The 16,636-nt window shown below is 42.8% G+C and overlaps 1 protein-coding gene across 2 annotated transcripts in view; it reads left to right on the top strand.

Moving 5' to 3' along the window:
• Positions 1-16,636, top strand: part of SELP (selectin P) — a 39,573-nt gene extending 22,937 nt beyond the window's left edge. The window contains exons 10-17 of one of the 2 annotated variants that reach the window (XM_026509416.4): positions 1,903-2,088; positions 7,665-7,850; positions 9,293-9,505; positions 10,525-10,710; positions 11,524-11,643; positions 13,680-13,710; positions 15,311-15,366; positions 15,983-16,636. In XM_026509416.4, coding sequence (XP_026365201.3) covers positions 1,903-2,088; positions 7,665-7,850; positions 9,293-9,505; positions 10,525-10,710; positions 11,524-11,643; positions 13,680-13,710; positions 15,311-15,365 — 977 coding nt within the window. In that variant the 3' untranslated portion in view covers position 15,366; positions 15,983-16,636. The remainder of the gene's footprint in view (positions 1-1,902; positions 2,089-7,664; positions 7,851-9,292; positions 9,506-10,524; positions 10,711-11,523; positions 11,644-13,679; positions 13,711-15,310; positions 15,367-15,982) is intronic. The other variant, XM_048225431.2, reaches the window with a different exon arrangement.

Here is a 16,636-nt window from a genome sequence, read left to right as displayed (position 1 = left end):
TTCAGTTCGTTGCCCCATACTGTCCTGCCCACGGGTGTTTCACTGCAACGAGGCTGGCACTCACCATGGCTTCCTGTGACCTTCCAGTTCCCTTCTGCTTTTAGCTCTTTGTTTACTTTGACTGAACTTTCTCCTACTGTTGCTGGGTGAGCATCAAGTGAAATACCCAAATGTGGGCTGGGCAGGAAGGCACTGCAGGGCTTGCAACCCGCTCGCTGTTGTAAGACTTCTGAGAGAGCGTTATCAGACAATTTCCGTTCTCACTGCCCCCTTTGCCCTGTTGCCTTCTGATATGCGGCTATCAGAACCCCAGCTATCAGAAGGCAACGCCACAAAAGAGCTGGAAATGGATTCCGTGGCACTAAGGCCCTCCCAATCTGTCCTTACAGGTTACAGGCTTCTTGACTTGTCTCCTCTCCTCTCTCCCCCCACACACACATACACACTGAATACAGAAAGACATTTCAAGGGGCAGAAAATGACTAGGTCTTTGGAGAAGTTGATCAGGTTGAGGGGAATGTAGCTGGAGAGGGGAGGGCATAAAGGGAAGAGAAAGGTATAAAAACAGTCTTGGAATCTCAAGCAGTTGGTCAGTGGCTAAAGAATGGTCCTGGCTTCAGCCCTACCATCGCTGACTCTAGTCTAAAGCCATACACTATTCAGTCAAACCAAGCAGTGAAGAAGAAACCCCTAAACCATGCATTCTCTTCGTCTTTGTTTTTTAATGTCAACATGTTGAATCTGGGCATCGATTATGGTTTCACTAATTGGCAAAGGGACATCTCGACAAGTATTGACATTTACATACAGAGTGTTTTTGCATTTGACCCTTAAAAATTTGGGGAGCTATGCAATGCCGTTCTCCACATTTTATTATTTTTATTATTTTTTTATTATAATAATATTTTTATTATATTATGTTAGTCACCATACAGTACATACCTGGTTTTCGATGTAAGGCTCGATGATTCATTAGTTGCATATAACACCCAGTGCACCATGCAATACGTGCCCTCCTTACTACCGTTCTCCACATTTTAAAAGTAAAGATATTGAGACTCGGAGAGGTTAAGTGACTTGCCCAAAATTGCAGAGCATGACCTCCAACCCAAGCAAGTCTCCTAGCATCTCAAACTCTCTCTATATAAACTGTGGTACAGAACCATGAGATCTAATTTACCTTTTCTGTAAGTGAACCGGTAGTCACTGGGGCTGGTCACCATAGGATGACATTTGTGGGAAGAGCATTTGCAGAGGGCCAGTTATGTATGTGCCTACCACGTGTCCATGATTTTTAAAATATTTTTAAATTTAATTTTTACATATGATTTAACTCATTATTTTATATAACTGAGGATCCCTGCAAGGCAAGGAGTATTATTTTTTCCATTTCAAAGATGAAGCAGCTGAACTTCAGAAAGGTCTAGAGACACATGGCCGGTAAGGAACACAAGAATTTGGACCCAGATTCTTCCTACCTCTTGATTGGGGAAAGGAGCTTTTGTGGGGGCAGAACATATTTTACTTCGTTTTCTTATTTTCAATCCTTTGTCACTGTTTGCTGGCCAGGTCATTAGGTCTGTTTCTGAAGGTGTCAAGGAAGCAGCCATTTCCGTGCCTACCCAGGGACACCTGAAATGAGCTGCATCGCTATCTTTCCAAAGCACCAGCTCCCTTTTAAAATGACCTCTAAAGCTCTTTGTGGGTGAAGGTTTCAGGATACCAATCAACTCCTAGTTGCTGCTATTTTATACTCCCATGACCTGTAAGTGGTGAGAAAGCAGCATTTCTAACCAAATGCTCCCCTTGTGGATTAAGCCCACGTGTGCACACACACACTGATTTCAGGTTGCTATGTTCTAAAACGACCCCTTCTCTCCTCTCTCTACATGCCCATGGTAGCCATTACCTGCGCCCCTCTGCTAAGCCCTCGGAATGGCACAGTGACCTGTGTCCGGCCTCTTGGAAATTCCAGTTATAGGACCACATGCCGATTCGCCTGTGATGAAGGGTTCTCTTTATCTGGACCACAAATATTGGATTGTACTCCGTCTGGACATTGGACAGGTTCCCCACCACTATGTGAAGGTAGGATTGTGGGTCTGTCCTTTCTTATGGCTTCTCAGATAATATGATAGAAGGAAGAATCACCAGGGATTCATGTAAAACCGTTCCTAAGCTAAAAGAAACACTCTCCATAAAGCATGGTGATTTCTGTCTTGCTCTCTAAATATTCCTGTAACTTTAAACATTTCAGTTTCATAAAGTGCTTTAATATCACTGTGACATTTGATGTTTGCCACCATTCTGAGATAATGGGGAAAGGCAGTGTCATCTCCATTTCCCAGATGAGGAAGCAGAGGCTGGGGAGGTTAAGTAACCTGTTGCAATTCACACCCTTAGTAAGTGCCGAAGCTCAGCTAAGTTACCGGGACTTTTACTTCCTTATAAGGTGTTTTTCCACTGACTTTTTATTCCTTCCCACACTCACCTTCACTGAGCACTGCTAAGCCCCAGGCGCTGCGCTAATGCAGGCCTGCATGTGATGTTGCCCCTGCCCCTCGAGGACCTCGTAGGCTATTCTGGCCCTTCTCTCCTGGCTCTGCCTCCACGTGGGCTAGGAGGTCGTCGGGGGCAGGAACCATGCCTTCTTCATCTCGGTATCCCTGCAGCAACTACATGGAAGGGGCTATGTGACAAATACTTGCTCAGCTGCAACTTACCATTTACTGGTTAAATGTACAGTTCATTAAAAGCACAGCCCTATTGACAGTGAATTCGAGGACCCGCAAAGGCAGGAGCCGGAGACTATCTCTCCTTGTCTCCCCCAAGCATCTGGCTAACATGAAATAGTCCCTTGCGTTCAGTGTGCTCTAAAATAGTTCATAGAAGTAATTAACTCGTAGCTCACGTTTACTTTCAAAAGGCACCATTGGTCCAATGTATTGTTCGGGGTACTCGGTAATAAGAAGACCAGCACAACCCGCTATTTCACAGACAGAATCTCGTTCCACCCACACGACAACCATAAACATGGTTATTATGATCCTTCTAAAGACGAGGAAACGGAGGCTTTGAGAGGATCCATAGCAGGCAAAAGCCAAATAGCTGGGAAGTGTGGAGCTGGACTCCAACCCGATCTGGGGTCTCTGGGGTCTCGCCTGATTCTAGGTTGGTGCTGTCGCCCTGACGCTGCACTGCCACCCAGCGGCGGTGTCCCTAAATCCTCCGTGTCCCCTAAGCGTGCTCTTTTCCACTGGCCAGCGGCCAGGCTGCCATTCTAACATCTGAAGTGAACTTCAGAAATGGCAATGCCAGCTGATCAGATGAGAGAATGTGTTGATAGAACTCTATCAGTGTTGCATGAAAAAAGCTAAAATATTGTGTATTCCTTCTTGTGGAGTGAGGGCAAGATTAATGCCGGAAGACCTGTATTGCTCTTCCCAAAGTCCTGTGCCATCTAAGTCACATCACACCCTGTGGGCTTCAGTGCTCTAGATTCCAGAAGGAGAGGAGTGGACATGCTAATGTCTGAACTCTCTTCTGGTCAAGAATTCTGAGGTTGAAGACGTAGAATGCTGCCATCTGCTGTCAGAAAGCTACACTACAGGCACCTGAGGAATCTAGAACACTGTGGGGGTAACACTAAGGGCTCATGCTTCCCCCCTTATTTCCATCTGCTCGTTCATTTATTCCACTGGCATTTACCATAAGCTCTGTTTTCCCGCATTCTGCGGGTCCTCCAATTCACTGTCAAAAAAGGCTAAAGACTGAACAATGCCTAAGAATGATCTCACTCAAATTTTAAATCACGTATGCAACCAATATGTAATCTCCAAAGCCCCTGTTGCCCCTCACCCCTGCAAGCCCCCTCTTCACCACAAGAGGAGGCATTTGCCTCCCACGGTACAGGCCAGCCCCACCCAGGGCCTGGAACCAGTCCTGACTGTAGATGGCAGCTGCACCCCCAGAGCCAGCAGCCTTGTCTGAGTCTGACATTGAGCTCTGGTTTTTGCGTCTGTGCCTTCACCTCACCCTCCAGATTTATTTTCTGAATTTAGGCAAATCGTTCTTCTTCTTTTCTACATGCTCGAATCCATAAAGTTTTAACCTTCAGCATTGACCCCAGAACCCTGATTTTTGCATGGAGTTTTGTGGAGTCTAGGCTATACATCAGAGGGGCGTGAGGGCCACTGAGTTAGCGGGACAGTGTGGCCGGTGGAGCCCTCGGTCTCCCACTTCAGAGTGCAATAGCGAGATCTCATTTTTGAGTGGTTCTACAGATATCTCCTTTTTAGTTAGAACACCAGTCCCTGGGCCCTTTGGGACTTGGGCACAGCCTGATATCCCAGTCTCCTCACTGCCTTTCTCCTCCAGGACCTGAAGTCCTTTCCTGAATTGCTTGTATCTGGTTGCTATGACCTTTATGTCCCCAACTGTCGGGCCACTATCTTGACTGATACTACTGCTCTCCTAATCACTTTGTCATTGACCCTCGAGACCATGTTTGGCCACTGGACCCAACTCCTAGTGACCAGCCTCATGTTAGTGGGGTAAGGAGGGTCCTTGTCCCAGGTCCCAGTCCTAGCTCTGCTCTTCTGCCATGTCCCTGCTCATCTAAGTCCTATAATATAGCACACTGCTACCCTCTAAACTCTGGCTGGCTCACATCTCAGGGGGTTTTTTTGGTTTTTTGGGGTTTTTTTTTTGTTTTGTTTTAAGATTTTATTTATTTATTTGACAGAGAGAGACAGCCAGCGAGAGAGGTAACACAAGCAGGGGGAGTGGGAGAGGAAGAAGCAGGCTCCCAGTGGAGGAGCCCGATGTGGGGCTCGAACCCAGAACGCTGGGATCACGCCCTGAGCCAAAGGCAGATGCTTAACCACTGCGCTACCCAGGCGCCCCTGGGTTTGTTTTTTTTTTTATCCACTCCTCCAACATTTCTCTGACTACAAGGAGGTTCCTAGTCTTTATTTCTAAAGTTTGAGTTTAGAAATTTATTATTTATACTGTATCTTCTTTCCAAAATGTCCTTGACAAAAACTGTATGTAACTCAAGTAAAAAGAGATAATACAAAGATATAGGGAAGAATTTACTAGATTTATTTAAAATAATATAAACCAGTCTGCTGTCGGTTGATGACAGAGTGCCAGTGAACCCAGCCATTCACAAATTTACATGCAATCGTGTACACTTACTTCATGGGTTACAGAAAAACATCCGTAAAGGTCATTAGAATAGACAGCACTGCCTTGGAAGTGCACAAAAAAAAGCACTAAGTATGTAATAAAAGCAGTTCTTATCTGTTTTCTATTCTTCTTGTAATTAATTACTCAGGTTTTGGTGAAGTTTTACGGTAGGCTTAGGAAAGGACTATTTTTCAAGTTACCCAAGAGGTCACTTCCTGGGAAAAATCTCTTCCTCTACGTCTGCCCTAGGCCCCATCCACTCCAGCAGCTTCCTTGGCAACTTCACAAATGTGATTCAGCCACGTCTGCCGAGCGCCCACCATATACCAGATTGGGGTTAGACTTCCGTCTACCTCATCAAGGCTGTGTCGCAGGCAGGAAAACGTACTTCCTTACTTGATTCAAAGTCAAATCCTTAAAGTTATTTAGAGGCCTTTGTTTGGACAAGGGTAATTCTTACCTAAGAGGGTTCAGAGATTTTTCGTATACAAAACAACAACAACAACAACAATAACAACCCAAAAAACAAAAACCTCTATCTACAATCTTGGCAGAACAAGACTGACAAAATCGAGATCAAAGCAATAGCCCCCAAGCGGATTTCATGCTGTAGGAATTCTCTTTGTATACTGAAGGTCACACAATCAGTTTTTTCAAACAGTAACGCCTCTTGTTTCTTTTCAGCCATAAACACCCTCCTTAGAATGCATCCAAATTAAATTGTGCACACTAACTTATTCGTTCATTTGACAAACATTTTAGAATCCCTACTAGGCGCCAGGCCCTATTCCCTGGGATACAGTGTTGAAAAGAGCTGACAAGGTCCCCACTGTCCTGCAGCTGACATTATACATTTTCTTGGGCTAAATATAAAATCCTGAGAGATTCTAAAAGAGTTGTTTTAGTGAAAATATTCACAGGTGATTTAATGTCTATGACTTACACTGATCGACATATGTAATACATTTTTGGTAAATGAAATTTATCTGCCAGACATGAATTTATTAATTACTCAAAAATTTGAGCATTCTAAACTGAAATTCAGTACGTTACTTTGGTTATTTGAATGGATGCATGCAGTAAGGATCCACAATCTTTTCACGAATAACCTGTCACTGAAAAGTACTTGGGTCGATATGTAAAGGCCAGAAATATCACTTTCCCATGAGGTACCACATAAGACTTCAAAAGGTTTTGCTTTATTTTGTTTTGTTTTTAAGACAAAAGTGCTAAGCCAAGTGAACCTGACTTGACCAAGGCATTGCGTTCAAATAGCTTGGATTTAAAGAGAGAATAGTCCCTCTGTTTGTCAAATATTTGGTGATAAATAATAGTCTTATGTCAGAGAATTTCATGGAGACAAAGACATGATCCTAACAGAAATATATAACTGCGAAAATTTCTAAAATTTGTTTGAGGGAAATGGTTATTAAATTAAAAATTCATTTATTCACCCACTTAACAAATGATTGCTGACTACCACTTCTTGAGACCCAGCAGTGTGAGCTGTTGAAAAGCACAAAGCTTTATGGCTCTTGGGATTTTTTTTTTTTCTTTATGTAAGTAATCTCTATACCCAATGTGGGGCTCGAACTCACAACCCAAGATCAAGAGCCACACGGTCTTCCCACTGAGCCAGCCCAACACCCCTGGCTCTTGGGTTTTAGAAGCATTCCATCCAGTAGGTGAGGGATAATATGGCGGGTGGCAAGACAGCGTATGAGTTCAAACAGACTGATGTGTTCAGAGGAGAAGCTTTCAGGCAACAATGACCAGCAGAGGCTCTACAGAGGCTGTGTTCAGTTGGGTCCTACAGAACTAGGAGTTTTTTCAGTGACAATAGAAAGAAATTCAGGGCAGCATGAGCCAAGAACCAGAGGCAAGCACACGTGAATTCAGTTCAGGGAATTTCCAGGGACTAACCTAGCTTGACCAGGAGGTTCTCAGCTTTCCTGTGCTAGGGAACCGTGGTTTTAAAAAATGATCTGGGGATCCAAGTGGTGGAAATAGTTTAGAGCAGAAGATGGTCGTTGCATTGCATGGTATGGAGTTTGAGGAGATAGCAGGATATCTAAGAGGAAGTCATCTCAAGCAGGAGGAAGGGCAGAAGTGGAATCCTGGCACCCATCCAGAGAGGCTAGTGAGAGCCTTGGGAGGCTGTGCGGTCTCTAAAGCACAGGTGCATTGAGAGGAGGATGAAATTGTGGGTTCTGAAATACGACTGCTTACATCCTTGACTTCTTCATTTTTTAACTTCTACCTATCCTTTCATCCGTGAGCCCACCATCCCTTCCCCTGCCCCTGTAGTAATGATCTGTCCTATTTATTGGGAATAGCTGCTCCCTGGCAAAATGCCTGACATAGCACGTGCTCAGTAAATAATTGTTGGATGCATGAATGAATGAATGAATTCAGTGCAAACCTGGCTTCTGAATAAACTTGAAGATTGTGACATAATTTATTTGCTTCTCCAGCCAACAAGTGCCCAGAAGTATTTGCTCCTGAGCAGGGAAGCCTGGCTTGTTCTGACACCCATGAGGAATTCAGTGTTGGCGCCATCTGTCATTTCTCCTGTAACAAGGGCTTTAAGCTGGAGGGATCCAACAATGTTGAATGCACAGCTTCTGGAAAATGGACAGCAGCTCCACCAACCTGCAAAGGTAAAAGAGTATACACTCACTGAGACAGCTTTTCTCCCGGAAATTTCTTCAAAAATAACAAACACTTATATAAGCTCTTACTGTGTGACAGGTATGCATTATAATATTATTACTGTGAAAGCTGTCCTTCTTATTTTAAAAGGGGTTACCTATTGGAATCTAGGAAACATAGCCTATGGATTTAAAAATTTATAAGGAATGACAGGACTTCTTATTTTTGTGAATAAAAAATATACTGATTCTTTTAAGGTTTTATTTAGGAGACACAGAGAGAGAGAAAGAGAGAACGAGAGGGGGGAAGGGGCAGAGGGAGCGAGAAAAGCAGACTCCACCCTGAGCAGAGACCTCAACTCAGAGCTTGATCCCAGGACCTCCAGATCATGACCTGAGCCGAAGGCAGACTCTTAACTGACTGAACCACCCAGGCAGCCCAAGATATATTGATTTTCAAGCTGAAATTTTCTTTCATAATTTTGGCCTCTTTTTCTCAGAGACCTTTACCGAGTTGATTAAATGGCCTCCATTGCTTCATTGCCAGGAGGAATACAAGGGGTGAAGTCACTGATCCAATTTCTCAAATCAAGGAACTGAAGCTTTAGAAAGGTGAATGAGCATCTTTCTGCTACATGGAAAGTTAGTGACAAAGCCAATGGCATCACGCACACCTCACATTTCATGCTGACCTTCAGCCAGCAGACAATGCTCCCTCCCAACAAAGCAGCAAAGGCAGGCAATTGCCCTATGAATATTTTGCTTCTACTGAATGTCTTACATTTCTGCACCAACTCTTCAATTTTTGTTTTGTTTTGTTTTGTTTTTAATATTGGTAACATTGATATCATGCCCCAACCCCCATTCTTCTTCTGGTCTAGAGAATTATCTCTCCTAGGAGATAGATATAGATAGATAGATAGATAGATAGATAGATAGATAGATAGATAGATAGATACACACACATATGTATATGTATATACATATATACATACATGTATATCATATATATGCATATATGTATATGCATATATATCCATATATATATATATATACACACATATATATTTTTTTTGAGAGAGAGAGAGAAAGCACATGAGTGGAGTGGGAGAAGGGGCAGAGGGAGAGGGAGAGAGAGAATCTTAACCAGGGTCCATACCCAGGGCGGAGCTCATCGTGGGGCTTGATCTCATGACCTGAGCTGAAATCAAGAGTTGGGTGCTAAACTGACTGAACCACCCAGGGACCCCTCTCCAAGGATATTTTTAAATATTTTTTTCCCATCTGGTTTTCCATAGCTGAGATTAACAATTTTCCTTAACTTCCTTGAGGAGTTACTGCTGGAGCCTCCCTTACTACGAGAAGAGTGGAAGGCAGTTATTCTGCGTCAGTCTTAACTTTGTTATGCTCCTTTTGTTGGGAGCTCTCTAAATGGAAACACGTTTTCACAGCAGGCATAGTATCAGCTCGTACTCCAGAGGTTCGATGCCCAGCCCTCATCACTCCAGAGCAAGGAACAGTGTCCTGTAGGCATCATCTGGGAACCTTTGCTTTGAATACCACTTGTTACTTTGGATGCAAAGCTGGATTCACACTCGTGGGAGACAGAGCTCTCAGTTGCAGACCTTCAGGACAATGGACAGCAAGATCTCCAGCATGCAGAGGTAATGTGAAGGGAACAGGCAGTTCTGATGCTATCTTCCACCTGGCATCCACGCTCATCGCTGTACCTGCCTGTTGAAATCCCATCCAACCCCAACGACCACTTCACATGTCAACTCTCCCATGAAATCTACCCTAATCCCAGTTGGAGGTAACGTGCCACAGGCATGTCACCTCTCCCCTTGCTATGTCACAAGTAAATGCCCTGGTCTGAAAGACATAAAGGAAGAAACATTTGCAAATGTCCAAATGTGTGAGAACAACAAGCTTGCTGAACATGGAACCAACTACAAGAATTGCAAAATACAAGTTGCAATTCCATTAATTATGTGATAGTATAAATATCCCATATTTTCATAATTGGAACCTAACTAAAAGGATAAGCCATGCATGATGCCTCTAGAAGAGTTACCACCCCATACGTGAAGTACTATGTCCCTTCCACCTTTGTATTCCCCGTGAAGACCAGAACGGTGCTTTGCAAATGTCACTATTGCTCAATAATGTCTATTTGAGATAGTTTCCTGAGCTTTAGTTTCCTATCGACAAGTTAGGAACCATAGAAGTTCCCCGAAGAAAAGTTTTAAGAGGGTGGCAATCTCTACTCCCTTCCAACTTCCGGAGGCAGCTATGCTGAACAATGATTAAGTATTTTAATAAACACGTGCTGATATGCCAGATCATTACCAGCAGTAGTTATAATAACACTTAGAACAGTAGTATTTCTGAGAAGTGAAATTTTGAAAACAGTATAGGTAAGACTGATGGAGCATGAGTAGGTATTTACTGAATGCTGCTCGTGTGCCCCTCCTCGTTCTTCGGCTACCATGCTCTGAGTGGACATCGTAGTACGTGTGATACTGGAGGAGCTGGTGTGAATGTCAGAAGTGGCTCATCTCCTTTCTGATCTTTTACTTTCGACCTCATCTGCTGGCCATGCTAGCTAGGTTACAGATGAAAGCATAACCTCTGTTGCCTTCATCCTAAGTGTTTGGTTTTCCTGCATCCTTTTTTCCTACAGCTGTCAAATGCTCTGAGCTGCATATTACTGAGCCTGGCGTGATGAACTGCTCCAACCCCTGGGGAAATTTCAGCTACGGATCCACCTGCAGCTTCCATTGTCCAGAAGGCCAGTTACTTAATGGCCCAGCGAGAACAGCATGCCAAGAGAACGGCCAGTGGTCAGCTCCCATGCCAGCCTGCCAAGGTATATTTTCCATATGGGTAGGAACGTAAAAAAATCGGTGTTTCTTTTCTGTGTAGTTCTGACAGCAGTCTCGCTCTCCATCACTGGGTTTCCCCTGCGTTAATCAATGTTTCATGATAAATCCAGCAGAATCTCCTTGCCTTCGGCAGAGCAGTGGGAAGGAAATTCAGTGACTCTGTGTAGACAATCACCACTCCTTTTCCAGAGCTCAGATGTGTCAAATGAATCCTCTCGTTTCTTTGTAATCTGTGTGTAAGACATCTTGCAGTTTCAGAACATTTTTAACCAGAGGTTATTTCATGCAGATTCTTAATTTATTATCTCAGAAGAGTTTTGTCACATACCTGTAAAAACACACAGATCTTTTTACGTTAAGCTTCGTCTCTCTGTAAGGTTCATTGCATCCACCTTCCTTTTACTTTTTCATGTTTTTCTCTACAGCTTGTCATGACTGCATTTGGTTGTGTGACTGAATCTTTGATTACCCTCCCCCCAAAATTAACCAGGGTTTATTTTATTTGCTTAAGCTTCCACTTCTTTCGTCATTTTATTCACTTTATTAGGTCCTTCCCCTGATGCCTCTGGGCATTGTGTTTGATATTTAAGGATCAGAAATAAAATCAGGTCCTGCTTCCCATGCTGTCACAGTATTTGTATGGCTTCCAGATCTCTCCTGCCAGGTTGTCTGCCCTGCCAAGACCTCTGATGCTCCTGCGTGATCTCACAGCTCACAATCCTTGGGATCCTTCTGCAAGAATGATGGTCTTTCGCGCAACACACATCTAATGCCCTTCGTGTGTGTTTGGTTTGCAGCGGGGCCATTGACAATCCAGCAAGCCCTGACTTACCTTGGTGGAGCCGTGGCTTCGACAATAGGTTTGGTGACGTGTGGGACACTCCTGGCTCTGCTAAGAAAGCGCTTCAGACAAAAAGGTAAATAAGAAAGAGTCTTATCCTTCTTTTCTTCTGACTTGTCATTGGGGATGGACCGTGAAACGACGATGTCAGTAGTTCATGTTTGAAAGCATTTGTAGTTAAAGAAAACAAGCCCAAGAGAAGTCATCTTGAGAACTGACTGCCCATCAGAATTACCTTTATAAAAGTACAGAGCCTCATATATGGAGATCTAGAGATGGGCCTGGAAATCAGAATTTCTCAAAAGCCCTACCTCCAAATTCTGATGAGGCCAGTGGGCGCGTTGGCATTTGGGGACCTCTGGTCTAGGTAAGCTTTGTTATCACCAGAACTAACAGGAAAGTGTCATGCTCTCCTCCTTCATCATTCTCGTATGTGATGGTCATTTATTGATCAATGGTTTAGGTAGTCAGTGCTGCTGAATCAGAAATCAAGTGCTTCTGGAGGAAGTGAGAAATGAAGCTAGAGGTGTGAAAAGCAGCTGCTTAGTCATGACCCGGTGTGATACACCAGGATACCTGTACGTCCTCATGAAAATGTGTGGAGCTCACGCAGGACTGAAGCAGGGACGTGACCCAATGGTGGAAGACCCTTCATAAGGGAGCTGTGTCTACCAGATTGTTCATTAAAAAAGGAGCTCTGGCCTAGGCGTGTAAGAAGGGAGTCATCTCTTAAGGGTTAAAACAGTCTTTCTCTGTCTGCCCCAGATGCTCAGCCATGAGCTCAGAAACTTCTTTTCGTAGCTAATATGTCTCTTCATCATTTCTCATGAGAGGTAACTAGGGGCCACCTGAGGGGTCAGGAAGGCTCCAATGCTCCAATCCAGGTAACTGAGAATGGCTGTTATACCTGATGGGGTTCTCATGGAACTGAGAACTTCCAGCACCCAGTCCTAACTGCTCAAGGGCAGAACCCCTTGTTCCATAGTTTTGAGCTCTCTCCAGGTTTTCTAAAGTTCCTTCATCTACTCTCCTGTGCATGGGTGAGTAGGACAAAGGACAAAGTATGACACTCTGCTTAAAGAGCTACAACCAGTCCTTCCGTGTAACATTTGTGTTTATTTAACCACATCCAGAGGGCAGAGGCAGGCGCTCCAAACCACCTAGATCCTACTCTCCATAACCATGTAGGAATCACACTATTCCTGCATTTCCCCCAAGCTCTTTCTTCAGTTTTGAGACATGGCTAGAGAACCCTCCAGACCATGAAGAAGGACCAGCGGCCACCCATCCTCCAAATCTTTAATAATCAATAAACTCATTTGTGAGGACAGGGAATTTTTCCTTGACCTGTCCCAAGGTGATTTTAACCTCTCTAAGATTCTGTGGTCAAATAAAGAGAGAACGCTGCATACGTGTCCTGCAAATTCAAAATGCACCTTCATTATCACCTTGAAGGCTGAATAATGCCCTGTAATAAATATACTTGTCCATCTTCATTTGATCTAATATTTTCTAAATTTATTTAGCCATGAGACACTTTTCCCCTTTAACCTATCCATGGGATTATTGACAGGCCTGCTGCCATATTTAAAGTTTCCTCTCTCTGAGTCCGTTGTTTGGGTTAAGGTAGGAAGTCGTGATCATCTATGTTACCAGAGGAGGAAAGCAGCCCTTGTTAAGTTGCATGGATTTGTGTGAGTGATTAACTTGCCCAACTGGTGGCTGGGGGAGTGTGACACAGGTTGCAACGATAGAGGGGCCTCAAGTGCCAAAGTAATGTGTTTCTAGAACCAATGATCTCAATATCAACAACAACCAAAAATAGCCAAGACGTTGAAGGCAGGGACCAGAGGAAAAAGAAGAGGTTGTCACTGAATGGGAAGAGAAGAAAGATGAGAAGACTCTGTATTAAATACTGTAAAATGTTAATTTAGCCCAACACGGGTCCTATCTCTCAGAGAGAGCTTGTTCTCAATATACCCCTGACAATGAACCCATATGAAAATCAGCACACCAACTTTCCCCAATAACTCCTACCACCGATGACCTTTCTCCTTCTACTAGTCTTTGTTTCTTTTCAACTGATCATTTGTGTCTTCTTGCTTATTCCAGATGACGGGGAAAGCCCCTTGAACCCTCAAAGGTAAGACAGAGTTTCATGATTGAGTAAATTTGTCTAGTTTGACTTTTTAATTCACTGTAATAATGTCAGAATGATTATAAATAATGCCCCTTTCTGCAAAAAATGTTTTGCAATGTCCCCTTTACTAATTCTACAGTAAGATACACAGATAACATATCCTAACCACACATAGTGTTTTTAAAAATCAGTAAGTGCCCTAATTATAAAGTAAAGGAGAAATAAAAGGGAAATATATAATTACATATAATAAATTTAATAAATTTATTTATTAAAATTTATTTATTAAATTTATATATAATAAATATGTTTATTATATATTTTATTTATAATTATATATTATATTTTATAATATTGTATATTATATTTTATAATATAAATATGTATCATATTTTATAATATAAATATATATTATATAATATAATATGATTATATATTATATTATTTATTGGATATAATAAACAAAAATAAATATAAAATTAAATATAATACAAAATTTTAAAAGGGATATATAATAGAAATAAAACGCCAAAGCTGAGGCACCACTCTAGTGGATGCTATGAGATCATCAGAGGCTTGCAGCTTTGGGTCAACAATCATTAAAAGCAACAGTCAGGAATACTGTATCAGTGGCTCAAACAGCATCAGAGGCGTTGCCAACACCAACCCGACTTTTTTTAATGATGAATGCCTCTGGTAAAGGGTTGGAAAACCTGTCATAATCTTCCCTCAACTCACATGGCAATTGTATTCTAAAAGATGCAAAATATATATTATTTATATTTAAAGCAGTTAAGTTCTAGGCTCAGGGATTATTCACCTACAGGAATATTGAGTCGATATTCTAAAACCGTATGGAGTGTAGGATAATTCTTTTGTGTCCCACGCCTATTGGGATATCCAGCACCCCTGGCCCTTTCCCACTAAGTGTCAGTAGAATTCTTGATCACTATGAAAATTCAAAAAGTAGGAAGATTGGTAGGAGAAGAAAGGGATAAAGAAAGGGGGGGTAATCAGAAGGGGGAATGAAGCATGGGAGACTATGGACTCTGAGAAACAAACTGAGGGCTTCAGAGGGGAGGGGCGTGGGGGAATGGGATGGGCTGGTGATGGGTAGTAAGGAGGGCACGTATTGCATGGTGCACTGGGTGTTACACGCAACTAATGAATCATGGAACTTTACATCGAAAAACCAGGGATGTACTGTATGGTGACTAACATAATATAATAAAAAAAATTATTAAAAAAAAACACCTGTAGGGGGCAGTACTACCATTCTTTGAAAACTGTTGCCAGATGATCAAATATCAAGGCTGGGTATTTTCTAAGGATTTCTTCTCCCCAAGAAGAGGCATAGCAGGCATTCAATATTCAGGTACCTAGAGCATCAACAGTAACGTCACGTGGGTGTAAGTGCAGTGCAAATTACCCAGAGCTGCTAAGAGGATCTCAAAAATCTCTTAGGCATTTATTTTTGTTTCCTTTTTAAAGCAGAATTCCAGGGTGGGGTGGTAATCCACGGGCTGTGCAGGAAGCATGTGCGGGACTGTGGTCAAGGACCAAGCACTAGATGCCAGGTCATCTTTGTATTTCTGTTCTTTAGCCACCTGGGAACATACGGAGTTTTTACAAATGCTGCATTTGACCCGAGCCCTTAAGGTAAGTTACCTATGAAGATATTTTTGAAGGAAATAGAACAGTAGGAGAAAGAATATTAAACCTTGATGTTTCATTATATAATCATGAGTTAAATTTTAAGCATGTATTAAGTTTTTAAGCCTTGAAGGAAATTGTGTTGGCAGCAGGGGACAAGATATGTCAGGAGAGTGACAATAGAGTTTATATGAGGATTTCCATTTCCTCCAGGCTAGAAATGTTCTAATAAGATATAACTTATTTCAGGATGTATGACATTCCCATTAATGGCTGATTGGAGGTATTAACAACACCATGGCCTTGCTTGATAACCAGAAGTCATACTATTAGAAAAATTTTACAGACTTCTACGGAGCCAATCCCCTATGTGACTTGGTGGGGAAACAAAAATGATCTGATACTTTGTTTCTTCCCAAAAGCTCAGTGAGTAGTTGAGTTTCCTAAGAAAAGTAGCCTAGATAGCAGAATATCGGGAATCTAGAAAGAGATTATGTTGATCCTCAGGGGACAGATATGCTGAGAGCCAGCTAGCTGGCTGGCTGGCTGGCTGGCCTGCTTGCTTGCTTACTTGCTTTTTCGGAAAATATAATTATTTTCATTTCTTTCGTCTCATTTTCAGAGACCTGTCCTGCTGGTCTCGTCGCTCACCCTCCACAGGACCCTATTTTTGAACATCAGGCTTCCTGCCAGACTTGACTTCAACTGTAGCATATTTGCTGCAGTTTTCTGGAAATACTTGTTAAAAAAAGGACATGGAGTTTCCTGTAGATTAGTTCTGGATGACAGCAGAAGGATTGTGCCACAAGCCCAAACTCTCCACCCACCACCCCTTCCTGCTCCACCCCTTCCTTAAGCCTCAGAAGCCAGGACTGGATGTCTGCAGGGGTCTGTGGGCTTTGCCCAGCTGTCCTGTTCTTGAAAGACTAATTAACCAGAGACTGAAGCTTCGGACTTACCAGAAGACCAGACTGTGGAAAAATAAAAATGCCTCTTTATTTTTGGATTGGAGGGAGGCATGCTCTGCTGGAAGCCAGGTGGTATCTGTGACTTGAGGGAATTTCTATCAGATCTTCTGGGGTCTCCAGCGCTTGCTGGAAGCCTATTACTCCCTTGCTGCAAGGCTTCCAGAGAGGCCTCTGGATGGCACCAGGGAGTGCAAAAGACCAAGAATCAAGATAGGAAGGCACATGTCACCTTCCTTCCACGGGTCACTCTCTCCAGAAGAACCTCAAGACCAAAATTCAAATGGGCAATTAAAAAGAGTCTTCCCAAA

Source organism: Ursus arctos, unplaced genomic scaffold, assembly GCF_023065955.2.
Source record: "Ursus arctos isolate Adak ecotype North America unplaced genomic scaffold, UrsArc2.0 scaffold_2, whole genome shotgun sequence".
Lineage (NCBI taxonomy): Eukaryota > Metazoa > Chordata > Mammalia > Carnivora > Ursidae > Ursus > Ursus arctos.
This window is presented reverse-complemented; position numbering and strand designations above follow the sequence as displayed.